The following is a 24,654-nucleotide window of genomic DNA, read 5'->3' as shown; positions in this document are numbered from 1 at the left end:
AGTGAGTACCAACTGTACTAGAACTTACTGAATATTTTTCAAGTCTATTTTACTTACTACTCATTCTAAGTACATAAAATCACTGATTTGATATGCTAGTTAGGTTTTTGCTAATACCCAGTAAAATAATTAGATAATTATTAAAATAGAAAGCATTTGTCATTATGTGAACTGGATTTATGTCGTGTACCACCTCAGGTCACACTTTGGGAAACATAGCTTATGTATTGAGCTAACATTTTGCTGGAGTTATATAAGATTAGTAAATGCTGTAAACTAAATATTGAAAAAAAAGCTTGCTCAAAGAGGATTTACATAATTATAGACCTGAAAAGGATCTTAGCAGTCTTCTGATCCATTCATTGATAAAGAAACTAGTCCTAAGAACTAAAATGACTTGCTCAAGATTTTAGTTAAGTGGTAGACCTAGGAAATACCTTTCTAAGATTAGAGCTGCCTGTTTAGTGCTATAGCTGCTACCTAATTCTTACATTTATTTATTAAGGGACATGCTTTTTACGGTAGAAAAATATATCTAAAATTGTGAAGGTAATACCAAGGAAATATTTAGGCTATGCAAGAAAAGTCATTCAGCTTTTGCTTTACCCAGGCCTATAGAGAACATATCTAAAATAATAAGTAACATATGAATTTGAATTTAGGCATATTTTCATGGTAGTAGCATAATGTGCAATTAAGAAGCTGTAATAATGTAAAAATGCCAGTTGCAAGTTATTTCAAATAAAGTTGAATAACCTGACCTCAGGAGGGGTAGAAACCTTAGTAAACTTAGCAAATTGAGACCTAAGGAAGAGCAGGATCTGTGGTAGAGCCAGGTCTCAAGGTTTATATCCTGGTACAAACTTGTCTATACATCACCACGCCTGCCAAATGGAACTTTTTTCCTTGTAGTTCAGATTTCCAAGAAAGGGAATATTGTTGTCCTATCTCAGCTTTTCACAACAGACTCACAAAATGAATCATGTTAAGCCTATGAATGGATAAGACTTATCCCATAACATGCCTCCATTGTGTAAAAAAATCAGCTTTATTCCTAATTCCCCATAGTAGGAAGCTTGCATAGACCACAACAGAGACATTGTTAGGTTATATCAAGAAGGTGAGTGGCAGGCATTCTTGAGTATACTGGAATTTTTATTTCATTGTAGAAACACAGAATCATAATTAGTCATCTAAAACTGGTTTTAAGGAGATAATACTAAAGATACTCACTTGAGATAGATTGTTCTCAGAATTACTTAAAACAAGTGCTTTAAATCTTGCTCATTCATGAAGCCATAGCCCTGGAAGGAGATATTGAAAAACTTCGCCATCTTCCTTCAATCCCATAGGACCATGTTTTTAATTATATCTTAACATTAAACATAATTTTTGAAAGTTGCAAATATTAATCTTTGAAAAAAAACTCAAACTATATAGCAGAAAACAGAACATGCCCTCTCACCCAAAAGCAAGACTACATTTTAAAGTATATCACAGTGATCTGTCTAAATATTTTTCTCAAATATTTTACAAAGAAAGTGTATATTCTTCTGTCCTTATTTCATAGATCTCTTCCATATCCTGTGCAGCTTTTCTGTTATTTTGAGCTTTTATATTTCTTATTTTGTTCTCTTGCTGCTTAAATGTGATTCTTTGAGATTGATAGAAGAATGTGATTGTTCTCCACTTGTAAAAAGCTCTTCTCTATCTACTAAAATTTCCATGAATTTCTTTCTTTCTTTTTTTTTTTTTAATTGAGACAGAGTCTCGCTGTGTGGCCTTAGGCTTAAGCAATCCTCCTGTCTCAGCCTCCCAAGTAGCTGAGATTACAGAAATTTCCATGAATTTCTAAATATGATGTTATCTTTCATATACTAGCTTAAACATAAGCCTTTCTTCTTTCAAAAATGTTAGAACTTACCTCTTTAAATAATCTTATAAAGCTATTTCTTAACTTTTGTTTCCTTTTCGAATCTATTAACTTGCATATCATAGTAAATGAACCCTTAGCTCCATCATACCACACACGTTCTACTCCTGTCCTCCCACTTTTTCTCACCCAGGCTGGAGTACAGTGAATATTTAGTGCTTTTAAATATTATTCATTACCAAGCCAAGTAGCGTACTATTTTTTCCTTCTACAGCCTTTTTTTGCCCTAAGTAATTGTGTTATTTTTTCATTTGCTTTATTTTCATCTTATTGATTGATAATTATTCTGTTCTATTTCAGTCTAATTTCCACATGGCCAAACCAATCTAAAAACCTGTTAACTCAGGTCTTTTTTTTTTTTTTTTTTTTTTTTTTTTCAGAATACCCTTTCCTGGAACCACCTTCTTCCTTTCATTCAAGACCAAATGCTTTCCATGGCTGTGTCAAAGTGGTTGTTCTCTAATGTGTTTTTACTACCATCATAATTTCCTTTTCCTTTTTTCCTCTTTCTTTATTATGTATCTCCTGTCTTTTAAATTCCATATTTTCCACTTTCATGATTTATTTTCTCATTTTGATGGCTACATTTTTCAGTAACTGAGAAAAGGTTTGTGTGAGGGAATATTTTGAGATGCTGTAGTTTTGAAAATACCTTTATTCTGCTGTCTTCTCTTATTAATAATTGACTGGATGTCAAGATTTAAGTTGGAAACTATTTTCCCTGAGTATTTTGAAGGCATTATCTATTGTCTTCTAGCTTCCAGTGTTGCTTTGTATTAGAGACAGAAGATCAGGAATCAGGATAGCATTGGACATCTTATTTCTATTTCCAAAAGCTTTTTGGATCTTCTCTTTATTCTTCTCTTCTAATAGTTTATAATGATGTGCTTGATGCATTTTCTTTTTCTTTTCTTCTTCCCTCTTGTACATTTCTTTCTTTCTTTCTTTTGGGGTGGTGGAGGGGAAGGAGTCTCACTCTTCTCGCCCAGTCTAGAGTGCAGTGGTGCAACCTCAGCTCACTGCAACCTCCACCTCTCAGGTTCAAGCGATTCTCCTGCCTCAGCCTCCCAAGTAGCTGGGATTACAGGCATCTGCCACCACGCCCAGCTAATTTTTGTATTTTTAGTAGAGACAGGGTTTCAGGCTGGTCTTGAACTGCTGACCTCACCCTCCTCAGCCTCCCAAAGTGCTGGGATTAGAGGCGTGAGCCACTGCGCCCAGCCCCTCTTGTACCTTTCTAGATATTCATCCTTCAATTCTGAGAAAGGTTCTATAATTCTTTAATTAAAAAAATTTTTTTTTGTTTCATCTTTCTCACTTTTTTTTTTTTTTTAAAGACAGAGTCTTGCTCTGTCACCCAGGCTGGAGTGCAGTGGTGCAATCTCAGCTCACTGCACCCTTTGCCTCCTGGGTTCGAGTGATTCTCCTGCCTCAGCCTCCCAAGCAGCTGGGATTACAGGTGCCCACCACCACCATGCCTGGCTAATTTTTGTATTTTTAGTAGAGACGGAGTTTCTTTTTTTTTTTTTTTTTGAGACGGAGTTTCGCTCTGTCACCCAGGCTGGAGTGCAGTGGCGCGATCTCGGCTCACTGCAAGCTCCTCCTCCCGGGTTCACGCCATTCTCCTGCCTCAGCCTCTCCGAGTAGCTGGGTCTACAGGCGCCCGCCACCACGCCCGGCTAATTTTTTTGCATTTTTAGTAGAGACGGGGTTTCACCGTGGTCTCGATCTCCTGACCTTGTGATCCGCCCGCCTCGGCCTCCCAAAGTGCTGGGATTACAGGCGTGAGCCACCGCGCCTGGCCTTAGAGACGGAGTTTCACCATGTTGGCCAGGCTGGTTTCAAACTCCTGACCTCAGGTGATCCACCCGCTTTGGCCTCCCAGAGTGCTGGGATTACAGGCATGAGCCACCTTGCCTGGCCCTATTCTTATTTCATAGATGCAGTGTCTTCTTTTATGTCTCTGAGAGCTTTTGTGAAGTTTTCTTTTGTTTACTTTATTATCTGTTTCTTCCAGATGCCTCCTCTTTTCTTTTTGCCTTAAGCTTTTTCATATTGGAAGCTTCCCTCGAATGTCTGGTTATTCTGGTTGTCCACTTATGTTACGTGGAACAATAAAAAAGTTGATTAGGACTCTGTGCTCTAAGTAAATTGTTGATAGTGAGAGCCCATTAATCACAGGATGATCAAGTAGCAAGCCTACTGTTTATTTGGGTTTCTCCAAATGGCTATAGCTGTCAGTCTTTTTTTTCAGGGGTTATTTGGCTTCTCTAGAAAAGAATTTTCTAGTCTGTTTGGAGAATACAAGCTTGACTATTGGTGTTCCAGAAAATGGGTGGGAGGAGAGGACTTTGTTTTCTGTTAGGTTGAGCCATGTGAAATTACTAGGTTTTGTTTTGTTTTTTTGTTTTGTTTTGAGACAGTCTCACTCTGTTGCCCAGGCTGGAGTGCCTTGGCATGATCTTGGCTCACTGCAACCTCTGCCTCCCAGGTTCAAGCAATTCTCATGCCTTAGCCTCCCAAGTAGCTGGGATTATAGGCATGCACCACCACGCCTGGCTAATTTTTGCATTTTTAGTAGAGACGGGGTTTTGCCATGTTGACCAGTCTGGTCTCGAACTCCTGACCTCAGGTGATCCACCTGCCTTGGCCTCCCAAAGTGCTGGGATTACAGGTGTGAGCCACTGCACCCGGGCTGAAATTACTGTTTTTATAGGTCAAAAACAGTTGAAGGATAGGCATAGTGGCACACACCTATAATCCCAGCACTTTCAGAGGCCAAGGCAGGAAGATTGCTTGAGTCCAGGAGTTCGAGACCAGCTTGGGCAATGTAGTGAGACCCCATCTATATTTAAAAAAAAAATAGATGAATATCTTTGTTTGCAGATAACATGAACCAACAAAAAGAGCTCCTAGAACTAATAAGTGATTATGACAAGGTATAGAATACAAAGTTAATATACAAAGTCAATTGCTTTTTTATATGCCAGCAGTGAACAACTGGAATTTGAAATTAAAACACAATACCGCCGGGCGCAGTGGCTCACACCTGTAATCCCAGCATTTTGGGAGGCCGAGGCGGGCAGATCACCTGATGTCAGGAGTTCAAGACCAGCCTGACCAATATGGTGAAACCCCGTCTCTACTAAAAATGCAAAGATTAGCCGGGGATGGTGGCAGGTGCCTGTAATCTCAGCTACTCAGGAGGCTGAGGCAGGAGAATCGCTTGAACCCAGGAAGCAGAGGTTGCAGTGAGCCAAGATCACGCCACTGCACTCCAGCCTGGGGGACAGAGCAAGACTCCGTCTCAAAAACAAAAACAAAAACATAATACCATTCATATTAACACTAATAAAATGAAATACGTGTAGTTCTAACAAAGTTTGTTGTAGAAGGTCTATATGAGAAGAATTATAGCACTCATGAAAGAAATCAAAGATCCAAGTAAACTGAGAGATATTCCATGTAAATGGACAGGGAGACTAAATATTGAGATGTCAGTTCTTCCCAAGTTCATATATCGATTCAGTGCAGTCCCAATCAAAACCCAGCCAGTTATTTTGTGGATACTAACAAACTAAAGTTTATATGAAAAGGCAAAAGACCTAGAACAGCCAACACAGTATTGAAGAAGAAAAAAGAGGACTGAAACTACCCGTTTTCAAGACTTACTGTAAAGCTACATTAATCAAGACAGCATGTCATTGGCAAAAGAATGGACAAATAGAACAGTAGAACTGGACAGAGAGCCTAGAAATCAACCCACACAGATAAAGTCAGCTGATCTTTGGCAAAGGGACAAAGACAATTCAGTGGAGAAAAGATAGCCTTTTCAACAAATGGTATAGGACAACTGGCCATCCACATGCAAAAAAGTTAATCTAGACACAGACCTGATAACTTTCACAAAAATAAACTTTAATGGATCATAGACCTAAATGTAACATGCGAACTGGAACTTCTAGAGGATAACATAGGAGAAAATCTAGGATAACATGAGAAAAATTTTTGGTTTGGTAGTGACTTCTTAGGTACAATACCAAAACATGATCCTTGACAAAAAAAATCAGTATGTTGAACTTTGTTTAAATTATAAACTTCTGCTCTGTGTAAGACGCTGTTAGGAGAATGAAAAGACATGCAGCAGAGTGGGAGACTTTACAAAATTGATTATCTGATGAAGGACCGGTATCCAAAATATACAAAGAACTTTTAAAACTCAGCAATAAGAAAATATACAACCCAGTTAATAAATGGGCAAAATATCTGAACAGACACCTCACCAAGGAAGATAGATAGATGACAACAAGCATATGAATATATGCTCAACATCATGTCATTAGGGAAATTGCGCATTAAAACAAGATACCCTGCCACTCCTATTAGAATGGCTGAAATCTAAAACACTGACACCACCAAATTCTGGCAGGGATGTGGAGCAGCAGAAACTTTAATTCATTGCTGATGGAAATCTAAAATGGTAGAACCATTTTGGAAGATAGTTAGACAGTTTTTTACAAAACTAAAGACAGTTTGACAGTTTCTTACAAAACTCTTACCATGTGGTCCAGCAGTCTTACTCCTTAGTATTTACCCAAATAAGTTTAAAATGTACATCTAATCAAAAAACTGCACATGAATATTTCTAGCAGCGTTATTCATAGCTGCCAAAACTTGGAAGCAGCCAAGGCATCCATAAGTAGGTGAATGGATAAACAGACTTTGGTATATCATGTAATGGAGTGTTATTCAGCAATAAAAAGAAATGATCTATCAAGCCACAAAAATATATGGAGGAACCATAAATGCATATTGCTAAATGAAAGAAGCCAATCTGAAGAGGCTACACTATAGGATTCTGACTATATGATGTTTTGGAAAAGGCAAAACTACGGAAACAGTAAATAGATCAGTGGTTGCCAGGCGAGGCGGGGAGAGATGAATAGGTGGATCACAGTGGATTTTTAAGGCAGTGAAACTGTTCTTTATGATAATCCAATAGTGGATACATGTCATTATACCTTTGTCAAAACCCACAGAATGTAAAACATAAGAGTGAACCCTAATGTAAAATATGGACTTCAGTTAATAATAATATATGAATATTTTTTCATTAGTTCCAACAAATGTACTAATACAAGATATTCAGAGTAGGGGAAATTGGAAAGGAATGAGAGGTTATATGGGAACTCTGTACTTTCTGCTCAATTTTCTATAAAACTAAAATCACTAAAAAAAAGTTTATTTATTTATTTATTTATTTAAATTTTTAATTTTTTGAGATGAAGTTTCACTCTTGTTGCCCAGGCTGGAGTACCATGGCACGATCTCGGCTCACTGAAACCTCCGCCTCCCAGGTTCAAGCAATTCTTATGCCTCAGCCTCCCGAGTAGCTGGGATTACAGGCATGTGCCACCACACCCAGCTAATTTTGCATTTTTAGTAGAGACGGGGTTTCTTCATGTTGGTCAGGCTGGTCTTGAACTCCTGGTCTCAGGGGATCTGCCCGCCTCGGCTTCCTAAAGTGCTGGGATTATAGGCGTGAGCCACTGTGCCCAGCAGAAGTTTTTTTTTTAAAGTTGGATATTAGCCATTTCATGGCTAATAAATAATAAAAGTACATACACTTTCACTATTATTAAAGTGTAGATGAGATGTTTTCAGTCTGGGGCTCCACCCTTGACTCCTGCCATGCGTAGTGTCCCTGAGTTTGGATACTCTGACTTATTTCTTTAGAGAGTGAAACTCCTGCCTCCTGCTTTGGTGGTGGTTGGTACCTGTTTGACTGCCTTTGGTGGGGAGTTCCTCATACCAACTTTCAATCAGTTCCTGTGTTTGTTTATTTATTTATTTATTTATTTGAGACGGAGTCTCGCTCTGTCGCCCAGGCTGGAATGCAGTGGCGCAATCTTGGCTCAATACAAGCTCCGCCTCCTGGGTTCACGCCATTTTCCTGCCTCAGCCTCCCAAGTAGCTAGGACTACAGGCACCCGCCATCACGCTCGGCTAATTTTTTTGTATTTTTGGTAGAGACGGTATTTCACCATGTTAGCCAGGATGGTCTCAATCTCCTGACCTCGTGATCTGCCCGCCTCGGCCTCCCAAAGTGCTGGGATTACAGGTGTGAGCCACCATGCCCCTCCAGTTCCTCTGTTTTTGACTGCCTGCCTTACTACTGCTTTCTGTGGTGCCTGATACATCCAATTCCTGAACCTTCCCAGGATTTTTGTTCACGTCAGCGTGCTTCTTGTATCTAGGTATCCCTTCACAAGTAGGCATTTAGATTTTAAGCTCTGCTAAATGATTTACCACACTTTATCAGTTCTCCATTTTGTGGGAATTCATTGTGTTAATCTCCTTTTCTATTTTTGTTTGGAAGATTCATATCCTTTTTATTCATTTAGTATTATTTTGGTGGGTTTCTAAGTAGAGAAACATGCCTGTGTTCGATATGTCTTGTTTAAGCAGTCTTCTTTCATTTTTACCACCGAGGAGTTGGTTTTATTTCATTTTGTTTTGTTTTTTTTTTTTTGAGACAGGGTCTCACTTTGTCAGCCAGGCTGGAGTACAGTGGTGCGATCAAAGCTCACTGCACCCTTGGCCTCCCAAGCTCAAGTGATCCTCCCACCTCAGCCTCCTGAATAGCTGGGAGCTCAGGCGATCCAGCACACGCAGCTAATTTTTTTATTTTTTTTATTTTTTGTAGAAGCAGAGTTTCCGTATGTTGCCCAGGCTGGTCTTGAACCCTTGGGCTCACGTAATCCTCCCATCTTGGCCCCCTGAAGTCTGAGATTACAGGTGTGAGCCACCACACCCGGCTGTTTTTAATTATTACACTAATTTATGATTATGTGTTTCCTTTAAAGCTGTGGGCAGCTCTGTTTGGGAAGATGATACTGAAAAAAGGATGCTTTTTAGATGACAAAGAGTACTTAAAATGTCTCTAGAATCATAGTTGTAAACTAAAGTATGTATTTTTTAGTTGTTCACAGGGCTTAGAGCTCCTGCCAGAGGACTGTTACTCTTTGGTCCACCTGGGAATGGGAAGACAATGCTGGTAAGGGTTCTCTTCAAATTTGAGTTTTCTGTTGAGATATTTGGGATAATATGAAAAAAAGAAACTTTATCTTGTCCCTGAGTCTGTTCTTTATAAGTTGCTTTTTGCTATTACACACTTTTGTTTTTTTTGTTTGTTTTGTTTTTTTTGAGTGATCTCGGCTCACCGCAACCTCCGCTTCCTGGGTTCAAGCGGTTTTCATGCCTCAGCCTCCCAAGTAGCTGGGATTACAGGCACACGCCACCACACGTGTCTAAGTTTTTTATTTTTGGCAGAGATGGGATTTTGCTATGTTGGCCAGGCTGGTCTCGAACTCCTGGCCTCAAGCAATCCTCCTACCTGGGCCTCCCAAAGTGATGGGATTACAGGCGTGAGCCACTGCACCTGGCTGATACACTTTTAAGTTTTTCAGCTACTTTTCAATGTAGAAGTAGGTGGAAAACCATGTACGTTATCTTCAATAGTGTGTTTTTGGTTGATTAAATTTGATAGTATAATTGTCATTATTTTTTGTAAATTAAATTTTTACCTTGGAAGAGCTTACCTTACTATATTGAGTATCTTTCTAACCCCTGATTTTTGCTTCTACTATCATAATAACTTTAAGTAATCAGTATGTTATAGCTTTTTTTTTTTTTTTTTTTAAGAATTCTTTTGCCAGAAGTTTTTATCAGGCTCTGGCATACCTCTTTCCTCTGCATAGTCCTCCTGAATGGAAAAAAGAGGGAAAGAGTGACTTTTCCTTAGATGTTTGTCTTTCTCAAAGCAGTTATCTTTGTATATCTAAGAAGAGAGGAGAATAACACTGTCTCTCTTTTTTTTTAAATCTCTACTCATTCTCAGGAGGAGAGTAGAAAGAAGCACAGCTCTTCCTATAACCTGTCCTTATTACTGAGAAAGGAACACACTGATTGCCATGTATTGGAAATTTTATTATACCTTACATTTTTATTTTTATTTTTTATTAATTTTTTTTTTTTAGACAGAGTCTTACTCTGTCACCCAAGCTGGAGTGCAGTGATGTGATCTTGGCTCACTATCATCTCTTCTTCCTGGGTTCAAGCAATTCTGCCACGTCAGCTTCCTGAGTAGCTGGGATTACAGGCATGCGCCACCACGCCTGACTAATTTTTGTATTTTTATTAGAGACAGGGTTTCACCATGTTGGCCAGGCTGGTCTCAAACTCTTGGCCTCAAGTGATGCACCTGCCTCAGCCTCCCAAAGTGCTGGGATTACAGGCATGAGCCACCACACCCGGCCTCATAGCTTACATTTTTAGAGAATCTTTTCTAGTACTTAAATCGGTAAATATGGTTATCTTTTAAATGTAATATATTGAACTAATTTAATATTTGCTCTTGTGATTTTTAAAGGCTAAAGCAGTAGCTGCAGAATCGAATGCAACCTTCTTTAATATAAGTGCTGCAAGTTTAACTTCAAAATACGTGAGTGCTCTGTTTCCAATATTGTCATATTTTAAGTTACTGTCTAAATGTTACTGTGTTAACTATAAATGGTAATAATATTTCATGAAAATATTTTTCTAGGAGTTTTGTATCTATTATTTACATATGAATATCAATCTTCAGAGTAGAAAGTTATATACATTTGTGTTGTCAAATACTGTATTAGTTTACTGGGGCCATATAATAAGATACCGTAAACTGGCTGGCTTAAACATCAGCAATTTATTGTCTCACAGTTGTGGAAGGTAGAAGTCCAAGATCAGTCAAAATGTTGGCAGGGTTGCTTCCTCCTGAGGGCTGTGAGGGAAAATGTATGTTGCCTGCCTCTCTCCTAGCTTCTGGTGGCTTGCTGGCAATCTTTTGTATTCCTTGGCTTGTAGATGCATCCCTCCTATCTGTCTTTATCGTCATGTGGCATTCTCCCTGTATCTGTCACTGTGTCCAAATTTCCCCTGTGGATTAGGGCCCACCCTAATGATCTCAATTTAAGTTTGTCATCAGCAACAATTCTATGTCCAAATAAGGTCACATTTATAGGTACTAGGGATAGGACTTCAACACGTTTTTGGAGAACACAGTTCAACCCATTAACAAATACTATCACTTTCCACTTAAGCTTCAAGTAAAGTGGATTTTATCTCAAGGAGCCACCAGATAGGAACGCAGATCTGATGGCATAAACTGAGTATTTCTGGCCTTCTGATTCTGATCTAAAATCTGACACAAGATTTTCCCTGTTTTAATTTTTTTTTTTTGGCAATAGAGACACGGTCTCGCTATGTTGCCAGGCTACTTTCAAATTCCTGGGCTTAAGCAATCCTCCTGCCTCGGACTCTCAAAGTGCTGGAATTACAAGTGTGAGCCATCACAACTGGCCAGTAGATTTTCCCTGTTTTCTTTTGATTGTTTATAATTTAGTTTTCTTCTTCCATTCACCCTCCACTGACCCTATAGTATTATTCAAAGAAATGCTCAGTCTAGTTTTGGGGTAGGGCAAGCATAACTACAGTGCTTAAAGAGAGTAATTTGTCTGGTGTGCAGAACTAGTGTGTAAATATAACTGGTGCATTGCAAAACTGTGAAGTAGTTTCTGTCAAACCTTACACTGCTTTGTCTTTCTCTGTCTCTCCCTTTCTCTTGGTTGCCCCCTCCTCCTCCAGTGATACCTTAGTCTCTGCTTGCCTTTATCAAAACCTTTATGATTGGCCGGGCACAGTGGCCCATGCCTGTAATCCTAGCATTTTGGGAGGCCAAGGCAGGAAGATCACCTGAGCCCAGAAGTTGGAGACCAGCCTGGGCAACATGGTGAAACCCCCTCTCTACAAAAAATAAAAAATTTAGCCAGGTGTGGTGGCACACACCTGTAGTCCCAGCTACTCGGGAAGCCGAGGTGAGAGGATCTCTTGAGCCTGAGAGGTTGAGGCTGCAGTGAACTGTGATCATGCCACTGCACTCCAGCCTGAGTGACAGTGTGAGACCCTGTCTCAAAGAAACAAAACAAAGGGGGCATGATGGCTAACTCCTGTAATCCCAGTACTTTTGGAGACTGAGGCAGGAGGATTGCTTGAGGCCAGGAGTTTGATACCACCCTGGGCAACATAGTGAGACCCCCATCTCTACAAAAAATAAAAAATTTAGCTGGACATGCCAGCGAATACCTGTGGTCCCACCGAATCAGGAGGCTGAGGTGGGAGGATCACTGGAGTCGAGGAGGTTGAGGTTGCAGTGAGCCACGATCATGCCGATGCATTCCAACCTGGGCGTCAGACCAAGACCATGTCTCAAAAACAAAACAAAACAAACTTTTATGGTTAAAAGTGTTTTGGCAAACATACTTAAACTGAAATGTGAATCTCTGATGAAAGAACATGTTACCTGTAAAAGTTTGAAGTGTTGGCATTTGTTGCACCGAAATCCAGAGGTGAGGCCAGGTGCGGTGGCTCACACCTGTAATCCCAGCACTTTGGGAGGCCGAGGCTGGCAGATCACCTGAGGTCGGGGGTTCAAAACCAGCCTGGCCAACATCACAAAACCCCGTCTCGACTAAAAATACAAAAATTAGCCAGACTTGGTGGCACGCGCCTGTAATCCCAGCTGTTCAGGAGGCTGAGACACGAGAATTGCTCGAACCCAGGAGAAAGAGGTTGCAGTGAGCCGAGATGGCACCACTGCACTCCAGCCTGGGCAACTGAGTAAGACTCTGTCTCAAAAAAAAAAAAAAAAAAAAAAAAATCCAGAGGTTAATCCAGAGGTCATCACCACATGATATCCAGATAGCCTCTTTCCAAGAGAGGCTCAAAGGGTAACTTTGCTGTCTACGGTTTTGCAGAGAGAGAAACTTGATTTTATCAGTATACCAAGAGCAGATCTATGTCTTTGGAACAGACATGAGATCAGAATTGTCTAGCTGCTATGAACAGCATGTTCTCTCCCTGTACCTATAGACATGTATGGGAAACTTATTTGTAAGGTTGTATAATGAGTAGTGAGTTAAAGGCAAACTTGACATGTTGACCATAGTTGTTAAGGCATTGGACTAAAGTAGCCTCCGTCACTATGATAGAGATAGCCTTGGTGTTGGACCCATAGTTTTTGAAGTCTGTTTGCTAAGACTCCCTCTTCTTTAGATAGTTCTTCAAATATTGTTATGCTTTTTCCTCATGGGATTCCTCTTCATGGAGTTTCCTTTCTCAGGAACACTATCTTCTCCTGGTTAATTTGTACTTATTCTTCATATACCAGTTGAAATGTTACAACCTTCCCTGACCCTCCAAACTATTCCCCTTATTATTCTCCTAGCACCACTTGCACCTCATTTTCATACTCATTGGAGTTGAAATTCATATTCATTGATAGGATTATTTTAATTGTATCTGATATCACTGTCACCTCCACTAGAAGATGGTCTTCATGCGGGCAGAGACTATCACCATGTGTTCTTCACTTCAATTTTCAGTAGTTGGCTGTGAGTAGGTACTGAATAAATATTTGTGGAGTAATCATACGAGGTATAGATATTATTCTCATACCTCTATTTTATTAATTAGGGAATTACAGAGTTCAGTGATCTGCTCAGGATCTCATAACCAGGAAGTGGGAAACTAGGATTTGAGCTCCAATGAGTGTGGCCTTTCATTAAAAATATTATAGCAACCATTCTCTCTCTCTCTTTTTTTTTTTGATATGGAGTCTTGCTCTGTCGCCAGGCTGGAGTGCAGTGGTGCAATCTCGGCTCACTGCAGCCTCCGCCACCCGGGTTCAAACGATACCCCTGCCTTAGCCTGCCGAGTAGCTGGGACTACAGGCACCTGCCACCACACCCGGCTAATTTTTGTATTTTAGTAGAGACGGGGTTTCACCATGTTGGCCAGGATGGTCTCGATCTCCTGACCTCGTGATCCGCCCGCATCTACCTCCCAAAGTGCTGGATTATAGGCATAAGCCGCCACACCTGGCCTACAGCAACCATTCTCTTTTATCCATACTTGTTTCAAGAGTACTCTGTTTCATCTTCATGTTTCCAGAAACAACATAGCATTCATGATCTTAACCTCCCATTCTGATACTGCCTGAATATCTTGAAGCAAGTTTACTTTTAAGAAAGTTGAGGCTAGGTGTGGTGGCTCATGCCTGTAATCCCAGCACTTTGGGAGGCCAAGGCAGATGGATCACTTGAGCTCAGGAGTTCAAGACCAGGCTGGGCAACATGGCGAAACCCAGTCTCTACCAGAAATACAAAAAATTAGTTGGGCGTGGTGGCGTGTGCCTGTGGTCCCAGCTACTTGGGAGACTGAAGTGGGAGGATTTCTTGAGCCTGGGAGGTGGAGTTTGCTGTGAGCCGAGAGATCATGCCACTGCACTCCAGCCTGGGTGACAGAGTGAGATCCCATCTCAAAAAAAGAAAAGAAAAAGAAAATTGAAATGTCTGGTCTATCACTTTGGCAGTTCTAGCTAATACAATTTTTTCCTTATGTCTAACTGAAATCTGCTTTTTCTAATTTTTACATACTTGATTTAACAAAACTCAATTTTTTTTTTTTATGAGACAGCCTTTCAAATATATAGGAACTTAATGTTGTATCTGCTTCCCCTGGCCCCCAGAATAGTTACTATTTTAGTTGTCTTTCTGTGGTCTCATGCCAGTTTGTCAGTATGCCTAGATAAGAACTGAATATTTTACCTCAGATGTGACCTGACTTTCAAGACTTAAAAAGGATGCATTGTTAAAAAGGCGCAGTGGCTCACACCTGTAATCTCAGCACTTTGGGAGGCCGAGGTGGGCGGGTCACCTGAGGTCAGGAGTTTGAGACCAGCCTGATGAACATGGAGAAACCCCGTCTCTACTAAAAATACAAAAGATGAGCTGTGCATTGTGGCACATGACTGTAATCCCTGCTACTCGGGAGGCTGAGGCAGGAGAATAACTTGAGCCCAGGAGGCGGAGGTTGCGGTGAGCTGAGATTGCACCATTCCACTCCAGCCTGGGCAACAAAAGCAAACTCCATCTCAAAAAAAAAAAAAAAAAAAAAAAAGCATTGTATAATATGTAGATGTTCTATCTCATGATATATCCTGAGAAAGCTTTTGGGAGGAACTGCATCATAGTCATGGACAACATTTGTGTTATTAAAATATCTAGATTATTTTCCACAAAAAATCAGTTACACATGTATCTTAACATGTTGTATTATTGTTTAACATTGTTTATTGAATAACTTACATGTGGAAAAGTATTTATAGCATAAGTATACAGCTCAGTGGATTAGATTACCACAGAGCGAATACACTTCCATAATCACCACCCAGGTCAAGAAATAAATTGTTACCTGTGGCCCTAAAATCCCTCCAGGCACTCCACCATCTTTATCCACTCTCCTCTCCCTCAAAACCACTAGACTACTAACATCATAGACAAAGCTAGCATGCCTTTGAACTTTATATAAATCTAATGATACAGGATTTTGTGTGTATGCGTATTTGGTTTCTTTCATCAGCATTATATTTGTGAGATTTATCCAGATAGTTGCAAGTAGTTGCAGTTGTGCTTTTTTACACAAATAGATTTAATTTTTATATTTTTCTTATATGTCCAAACTGTTAACCTGCTTATCTAGTATTCAAAAAAAAAAAACGAACATTCACATAGTTCTTGCCAGTTTACAGTGTTTTTCCACACAGTCTTCAAAATGTAGTTTGGTCTTCAGTGCATCAGTATGCTGCTAGATTTAAATACTAGGAAAAAAAATCAGAGACGTTAATAATATTAACTGTCACCTCCACTAGAAGATGGTCTCCATGTGGGCAGTAATATTTTTCTTGTATTATCTCTGCTAAGTAAAATCTTCTGTAAGTTTCTTTAAATATTTTAATAAACCATAGTACTAAAATGTTCTCAATATTCTAAAGTAGTTAAGAGTAACTATAAAATGGTACCTGTTTTCCTTATCACACTTTACTTCCTATGTGAAATTTTACAAGTTGTTATTCTATTTATTTATTAATTTATTTTTTGAGACAGGGTCTTGTTCTGTCGCCCAGGCCAGAGTACAGTGGCGTGATCATGGCTCACTGCAGCCTCAGCCTCCTGGGCTCAAGTGATCCTCCCACTCTAACATCCCAAGTAGCTGGGACTACAGGCACGTGCCACCATGCCCAGCTAATTTTACAAAATTTTGGGGGGCCGGATGTGGTGGCTCACGCCTGTAATCCCAGCACTTTGTGAGGCCGAGGCAGGCGAATCACAAGGTCGGGAGTTCGAGACCAGCCTGGCTAACATGGTGAACCCGTGTCTCTACTAAAAATACAAAAAATTAGCGGGTTGTGGTGGCAGGCACCTGTAATCCCAATTACTCAGGAGGCTGAGGCAGGAGAGTTGCTTGAACCTGGGAGGCAGAGATTGCAGTGAGCCGAGACTCCGTCTCAAAAAAAAAAAAAAAATTTTTTTTGTAGCGACAAGGTGTCACTGTGTTGCCAGGGCTGGTCTCAAACTTCTAGGCTCAAATGATCCTCCCATTTCGGCCTCCCAAAGTGCTAGGATCACAGGCATGAGTCACTGTGCCTGGTCTTCAAGTTGTTATTAAAGCATGTTTACCCACATTATGCACATGGTATAATGGAAAGTGTTGTTGTGGAAGTTAAGAGATAGGGATTCTAGCCTAGCTTTTTCTTTTTTTGAGACAAGGTCTCACTTTTTCGCCTCAGGCCGAAGTGCAGTGGTGCGATCTCGGCTCACTGCAACCTCCGACTCTTGGGTTCAAGCAATTCTCCCACCTCAGCCTCCCGAGTAGCTGGGATTACAGGCATGCGCCACCACGCCCGGCTAATTTTTGTATTTTTAGTAGACACAGGGTTTCACCATGTTGGCCAGGCTGGTCTCGAACTCCTGACCTCAGGTGATCCACCCACCTTGGCCTCCCAAAGTGCTGGGATTACAGGCATGAGCCACTGCACCCAGCCTCTAGCATAACTTTTACATCTGAACTGGCCTTAAGAAAGTATAACTTTTGGCCTGTTTCATCTGTAAAATGTTAATGTCATAGGAGATGATCTTTTGAGATTTCTTTCAGCTCTGATAATTTTGTGTGTGTGTGTGAGACGGAGTCTTGCTCTGTCGCCCAGGCTGGAGTGCAGTGGTGCGATCTCGGCTCACTGCAAGCTCCACCTCCTGAGTTCGTGCCATTCTCCTGCCTCAGCCTCCCGAGTAGCGGGGACTACAGGCACCCCCCACCACGCCTGGCTAATTTTTTGTATTTTTAGTAGAGACGAGGTTTCACCGTGTTAGCCAGGATGGTCTCGATCTCCTGACCTCGTGATCCGCCCGCCTCTGCCTCCCAAAGTGCTGGGATTACAGGTGTGAGCCGCCACACCTGGCCTAGAATATTTGTTTTGATTATTCTAAATCTGGTGACATTTCTTTTGTTTTTAAGTTAAATCTTCAGTAAAAAGAATAAATGCCACCTAGAGGACAGAAAAATTTTTACAGTGGATTATCACAGATCTCATGACTCATTACTATGGTGTATAAAATGGCCTTTGTATGGTGTCAGCACCTGGGAATGTCTCAAGGGGTGTTCACTGACCTTCTGGACTATCTGGAAATATTTTGATATTTATTGGCTGGGCATGGTGGCTCACACCTGTAATTCCAGCACTTCGGGAGGCCAAGTTAGGTGGATCACTTGAGGTCAGGAGTTTGAGATCAGCCTGGCCAACTAAGTTAGTTGACTATTTGTGAAATTTCCCTCTCCAAATAGGAAAGATATTATTGGAAACATTATTCAGAAGGAAGAAGTTTTAAAGAAGGGCAAGCTTAAAGACTATCTAATGAATTTACCAATATAGTAAAACCCTATCTCTACTAAAAATACAAAAATTAGCCAGGCGTGGTGGTGGGCGCCTGTAATCCCAGCTACCTGTGATGCCGAGGGATGAGAATCACTTGAACCCAGGAGGCAAAAGTCACAGTGAGCCAAGATTGCACCACTGCACTCCAGACTGGGCTATAGAGCAAAACTCTGTCAAAAAAAGAAAAGAAAAGAAATTTTGATATTTATGTGAGAATGACTTTTCACGGTGTTCTTAATAGAGCAAGTTTTGTTTAGGAGAGCACATTCCAACTTACTTGCTTCTATAAATATACCCTGTAATCTGGGGCTTAAAGAATATGTACAGTGTCTTTTTCTCTCCCCTAGTCTTCCCCTTTTCTTACTAGTTATATCCTTGACTGAATAGCTGTTTCATTCTCAAGTCTTAGAAATGCAGGGTGAAGCAAAACAGATGAATTTTTAAAGCACTTACCAGGCTGTATGAAATCACAGTCTGTTGTCTAAAATTGTAAGGGACGGTTCAGTATTACTCTCCCCTTTCTCAAACCAAATCTTTGGTTGTTTTAAGGAAGGGAAATTAAATTCCTGTGTGCTAGATTTTCAACATAAAATTTAAAAAACTGGAATAATATTGCATTTTATGTGTATAACAATATAACGCTTTGTTTTAGGTGGGAGAAGGAGAGAAATTGGTGAGGGCTCTTTTTGCTGTGGCTCGAGAACTTCAACCTTCTATAATTTTTATAGGTAAGAACATATTTTCCAACTAAGTTAGTTGACTATTTGTGAAATTTCCCTCTCCAAATAGGAAAGATACGATTGGAAACATTCAGAAGGAAGAAGTTTTAAAGAAGGGCAAGCTTAAAGACTATCTAATGAATTTCATAGGACCCACTATATTAATAAGTAGTAAACTAGATTAATCTCAGATGACTCACATAGCTTGGTCTTTAATTAAAGTCTTATACTTGTATTTCCTCTAGATGAAGTTGATAGCCTTTTGTGTGAAAGAAGAGAAGGGGAGCACGATGCTAGTAGACGCCTAAAAACTGAATTTCTAATAGAATTTGATGGTGTAAGTGTTGATTATGATATTTTTAATGTGGCAGCATTTTAGTATATATATTTTCCTATTAACTGGCCAAGGTTAAAAATACAAATATCTTTATATTTGTTATTACTTTTCTAAATGAATTGAAAAAAGATTTTTTGCTTGTAGGTACAGTCTGCTGGAGATGACAGAGTACTTGTAATGGGTGCAACTAATAGGCCACAAGAGCTTGACGAGGCTGTTCTCAGGTAGGGAGATTTATATGGAAATACTTGCATTTATTACAGACAGTATTTACTCATGTGTCCATCTTACATATTATTTCCTTACTCTCAGTTTTAAGACTAAATTCACTATTTTCTTCCAGTACTATCTCTGGCCTCTTGTTACCAACTACATAAGGATTCTGAGGTCAACAGCTTGATATCAGGAGAATTAGTCTAGTAAAGGTTTAGTTACGGTTTTAGGCAAATTGGTCAGTTCTTCTGGGTTTGCATTAAATTATCTTTAAACTTCAAAATTGATTCTTACCGTCTTTTATTGGGCTTCACGAGAAGATGATCAAATCAGGGTTCATGGAAAATGTGTTTTCTGTTCTTGTGTGTTTGAGCCAGTTTATTCCCTTCATACTGGAAGGATGGTTTGGCTCAGCATAAAATTCTTGGGCATCCTTTCCCAAGGAATTTACAATATTGCTCCATTGTTTCTAGGATTGGCTGTAGTAGTGTAAAAGTCTGAATCCAACTTGATTTTTTCAAATTTGTAAATTAACTTGATTTCTTCTCTCTTTACTGGATGGGTTACCTGGGTATATTGCACCCAGGTAGTGAGCATAGGGTGCTGTAGGTAGTTTTTCAATCCACACCTCACTCCTTTCTTCCCCCATGTAGTAGTCCACAGTGTGTATTGTTCCCATGTTTATGTGCATGTGTACTCAATTTTTAGCTATCCCTTAAGAGAACATGAGCTATTTGGTTTACTGTTCCACGTTAATTGGCTTAGTATTAAGGCGTCCACCTCCATCCATGTTGCTGCAAAGGACATTATTTCATTCTTTTTTATGGCTGCGTAGTACATAGTATTCCATGGTGTGTATGTACCACATTTTCTTTATCCAGTCCACCATTGATGGACACTTAGATTGATTCTGTCTGCTGTCGTGAATAGTGCAGCAATAAACATGAAATACATTATACCAAAAAATGCTTTTTGGTATAATGATCTATTTTCCTTTGGGTATATACCCAGTAATGGGATTGCAGGGTCAAAGGTAGATCTGTTTTATGTTTTTTGAGAAATCTTCAAACTGCTTTCTACAATGACTGAACTGTACATTCCCACCAAGCAGTGCATATGCTCCACAGCCTCACCAACATCTGTTATTTTTTTACTTTTTCCCGCTAGTCTCTAGACAATATGGGATGTTTTTTGCCATTTTATTAATAGCCATTCTGACTGGTGTGAGATATCTCATTGTGATTTTGATTTGCATTTTTCTGATGGTTAGTGATGATAAGCATTTTTTTCATGTTCGTTGTCCCCTCGTATGTCTTTTGAGAAGTGTCTGTTCATTTCCTTTTTACCCATTTTTTAATAGGGTTGTCTGTTTTTAGCTTGTTCAATTATTTGAATTCCTTATAGATTCTGGATATCAGACCATTGTTGGATGCAGTTCTGTAGGTTGTCTGTTTACTCTGTTGATGGTTCTTTTTGCTGTGCAGAAGCTCTTTAGTTTAATTAGGTCCCACTTGTCAATTTTTATTTTTGTTGCAATTGTGTTTGGGGACTTAGCCAAAATTTCTTTCTGAGGCTGATGTCAAGAAGTGTATTTCCTAGTTTTCTTCTAGCATTTTTGTACTTTGAGATCTTATATTTAAATCTTTAATCCAACTTGAGTTAATTTTTGTATATGGTGAAAAGTAAGGGTCCAGTTTCATTTTTCTACATATGGCTAGGCAGTAATCCCCACGCCATTTATTGAAGAGGGAGTCCTTTCCCCATTGCTTGTTTTTGTCAGCCTTATCAAAGATCAGATGGTTATAGGTGTGTGGCTTTATTTCTCAATTTTCTATCCTGTTCCTTTGGTCTGTGTGTCTGTTTTTATACCAGAATTATGCTGTTTGGGCTGCTGTATAGTTCAGTTTAAAGTCAGGTCACGTGATACTTACAGCTTTGTTCTTTTTGCTTAGGATTGCTTTGTCTGTTGGGACTCTTTTTTTGGTTCCATATGAATTTTAGAATAATTTTTTCTAATTTTGTGAAAAATAACATTGATGGTTTGATAGAAATAGCATTGAATCTGTAAATTGCTTTGGGCAGCATGGTCATTTTATGACCAGAGAAATCAGGCAAGAGAAGGAAACAAAAGGCATCCAAATAGGAAAAGAAGTTGTCATACTCTCTCTCTTCACTGGCAATATGATTCTATACTTTGAAAACCCTAAAAATTCCGTCAAAAGGCTACTAGAACTGATAAATGATTTTACCCCAAGATTCAGGATACAAAATCAGTGTACAAAAAATTAGTACCATTTCTATACGCTAATAATGTCCAGGCTAAGAGTCAAATCAAGAACACAGTCCCATTTACAATAGCCACAGAGAAAATGAAATACTGGCTGGGCACAGTTGCTCACGCCTGTTGTAATCCCAGCACTTTGGGAGGCTGAAGCAGGTGGATCACCTGAAGTCAGGAGTTCGAGACCAGCCTGACCAACATGGTGAAACCCCGTCTCTACTAAAAATACAAACAATTAGCTAGGCGTGGTGGTGGGCGCCTGTAATCCCAGCTACTTGGGAGGCTGAGGCAGGAGAATCGCTTGAACCCAGGAGGCACAGGTTGCAGTGAGCCTAGATCGTGCCACTGCACTGCAGCCTGGGTGTGAAAGAGCAAGAATCCGTCTCCAAAATTAAAAAAAAAAAAAAAAGAAAATGGAATACCTAGGAATACAGCTGATGAAGGAGGTGAAAGAATCTGTACGAGGAGAACTGTAAAGCACTGCTAAAATAAATCGGAGATGACACAAATAAATGGAAAAACACCCCATGCTCATGGATTGGAAGAATCAATATCGTTAAAATGGGAAATTTATCTTAATTTTTTTCCCTAGTTCATTTTTCTGTTTTCTTTTACACATAAATTATGTGTTATGTTACATCCTTTTGTTTTCCCTATCTATAATTTTCTTCTTAATCCTTTTAAACTCTTAGGTCTTTTTGTAATTTTCTTCTTAATCCTTTTAAACTCTTAGGTCTTTTTGTTTTGTTCTGTTTTCCCAAGCCTGTTGCCTTTATTTCTTACTGGGTTAGTATCTAATCTCCTTTCTGCTATATCTTTTATAACTCTTCTTTCCTTGGTGGTTTTTTATTCATTACTTTCCTTACCTCTGTTATTCTACTTTTCATCTTGTTTTATTTCTTTGAGCATCTGTATGTTATTTCCATAAGCTCTTACATTTCATTGGGCTCTTGTTTCATAGAAAACAATTTTTTTGGGAGGACAGACCACTTTTGAGGTCAGGAGTTTGAGACCAGCCTGGCCAACATAGTACAACCCTGTCTCTGCTAAAAGTACAAAAAACTAGCTCGATGTGGTCGCACGCACCTGTAATCCCAGCTACTCAGGAGGCTGAGAATTGCTTGAACCCAGGAGGCAGAGGTTGCGGTGAGCCAAGACTGTGGCACTGTACTCTAGCCTGGGGGACAGAGCAAGGCTCTGTCTCAAAAAAAAAAAAAAGAAAACAATTTTTTGGTCAGGCGTCATGGTGGGTTGGGTCACCTGTAATCCCAGCACTTTGGGAGGCCAGATCACTTGAGGCCAGGAATTCCACATCAGCCTTGCCAACGTGGCAAGACCCCATATCTATAAAAAAAACTTAAGGATAAAAAAAATTAAATTTTTAAAAAATTAAATTATTTTATTTTGTGGAAAGATATTTGGTCATAATTTTAGTTTGCTCTATGGCAAAATCTTCTCATGCATGTTCTTCATTTTATCTAGTTTATTGTGTTTTGTTTGCTCTTTTTTGGGAGCAGGTTTTGTTTTTGTTTTGTTTTGTTTTTTTTAAATGAGCCCTGTCCTGGTTTTTCCTTTTTGCTTATTATTTTTCTTTGAATAAAAGGAGTTTTCTTGGAAAACCTAGTTTTGGAAGGATATTGTAGGGGAAGGGATAGGTATCTTGAGTAGTCCATGTATACACTAAACTAACATGCAGCCTCCCTCACTTACAGTGAAGCCCTACCTAATAATGAAGTATATGTGTGTGTAAATAAGAGATAGGGTTGATTTATTCTTCTACTAAAAAATATTGGTCACTGCAAGACATTGTCTTCCCGCCAGACTGTTAGATGCCGTCTTATAAAGATAATTCATCTTACAGTTTCTTTGTTCATTCTCACCTTCCTTGCCATTCCTATGCTATCAGTTAGGGTTTACATGGTCTGCAGAGCCAGGCCTCATATGCTTGTTTAAATGTGGAGGGACTGGCCTTATTACCCTTTAGGGTGTGCTATCTCTTTTTGGGAGGAAAACTGTACTCTGACAGTCATGTCCATGATCTTCAGTGGCAGATCCTTTGTGTGTCTTCCTTTGTCAGTGTAATTTTCACTGCCCTAGGCAGTTCACCTTTATGTATTTTAGTTCCATAAATGTTACCTAGTTTGTTGATGAAGTGTATGTTTCTGTTTCTATTATCCTTGCTGATTTTAGTGTTTTTCAGATTCAAGAAGTTTGGAGATCTACTTATATCAGATATTTTGTTTGTTTTAAAGCATTACTGCTATTAAAAACATATACATACATAAATGATTAATTCTAACAATACCGAATTAAGGATTTTAAACATTAACTAGAGTTTTAAAAGAGTAACAAAAATATTTTTACATTGATAACTACCAAAATGCATTCCAGTGCCTTGAATATTATATTTTAAAAGCTTTTTCCTGTCATTTGCTGCTTCAGCTTTAAATTCAGAATTATATTTCTAAAAGTGCTGGATTTTTTTTTTTTAGGCGTTTCATCAAACGGGTATATGTGTCTTTACCAAATGAGGAGGTATGTATCTGTGTTTGAATTTTTTTTGTTTTAGAGCAGAAACAAGAACTACCATCTTGACAATATTAAGTCTTCCAATCCATGGTACAGCTACTTTGGAAAACAGTTTAGTGGTTTCTTGAAAAGATGTACATAAGCTTACTTTCAGACCCAGCAATTTCACTCCTAAGAATTTACCCAAGAGAGACAAAAATGTATGTCCACACAAAGACTTTACAAGAATTTTTATAGCAGCAATATTAATAATAGCCAGAACTACAAATGATCTAAAATATTCATTTTGGTGAATAAACAAATGTGGTATATTCATTTAATGGATACTGTTATCCATTATACATGCTGCATACTCACTTCATATATTAAGTTTTTTGTTTTTTGTTTTTTGTTTTTTTGAGACGGAGTCTTTCTCTGTCCCCCAGACTGGAGTGCAGTGGCGCGATCTCAGCTCACTGCAAGCTCCGCCTCCCGGGTTACGCCATTCACCTGCCTCAGTCTCCCGAGTAGCTGGGACTACAGGCGCCCGCCAACACGCCCAGCTAATTTTTTTTTTTTTTGTATTTTTAGTAGAGACGGGGTTTCACTGTGTTAGCCAGGATGGTCTCAATCTCCTGACCTCGTGATCCGCCTGCCTCGGCCTCCCAAAGTGCTGGGATTACAGGCTTGAGCCACCGTGCCCGGCCCATATATTAAGTTTTATGAATGAAACTCCAAAACATTATAAGTGAAAGAAGCAAGATGATATATGTCGCATATCATATGATTCTGTTT

At 39.4% G+C, this 24,654-nt stretch overlaps 1 protein-coding gene across 5 annotated transcripts in view; it reads left to right on the top strand.

The window, feature by feature from the left end:
• The window catches only part of SPAST (spastin), a 90,440-nt gene that overhangs the window by 50,064 nt on the left and 15,722 nt on the right, over window positions 1-24,654 (top strand). For all 5 annotated transcript variants that reach the window (XM_055253552.2, XM_055253551.2, XM_055253553.2 and 2 more), the window contains 6 exons: window positions 8,916-8,990; window positions 10,365-10,436; window positions 18,454-18,529; window positions 18,766-18,857; window positions 19,002-19,081; window positions 23,844-23,886. In XM_055253552.2, coding sequence (XP_055109527.1) covers window positions 8,916-8,990; window positions 10,365-10,436; window positions 18,454-18,529; window positions 18,766-18,857; window positions 19,002-19,081; window positions 23,844-23,886 — 438 coding nt within the window. The remainder of the gene's footprint in view (window positions 1-8,915; window positions 8,991-10,364; window positions 10,437-18,453; window positions 18,530-18,765; window positions 18,858-19,001; window positions 19,082-23,843; window positions 23,887-24,654) is intronic.

The sequence above is a fragment of the Symphalangus syndactylus genome, chromosome 18, assembly GCF_028878055.3.
Source record: "Symphalangus syndactylus isolate Jambi chromosome 18, NHGRI_mSymSyn1-v2.1_pri, whole genome shotgun sequence".
Taxonomy (NCBI): Eukaryota; Metazoa; Chordata; class Mammalia; order Primates; family Hylobatidae; genus Symphalangus; species Symphalangus syndactylus.
The sequence above is the reverse complement of the archived record's forward strand: the minus strand, read 5'-3'. Positions and strand labels throughout refer to the sequence as shown.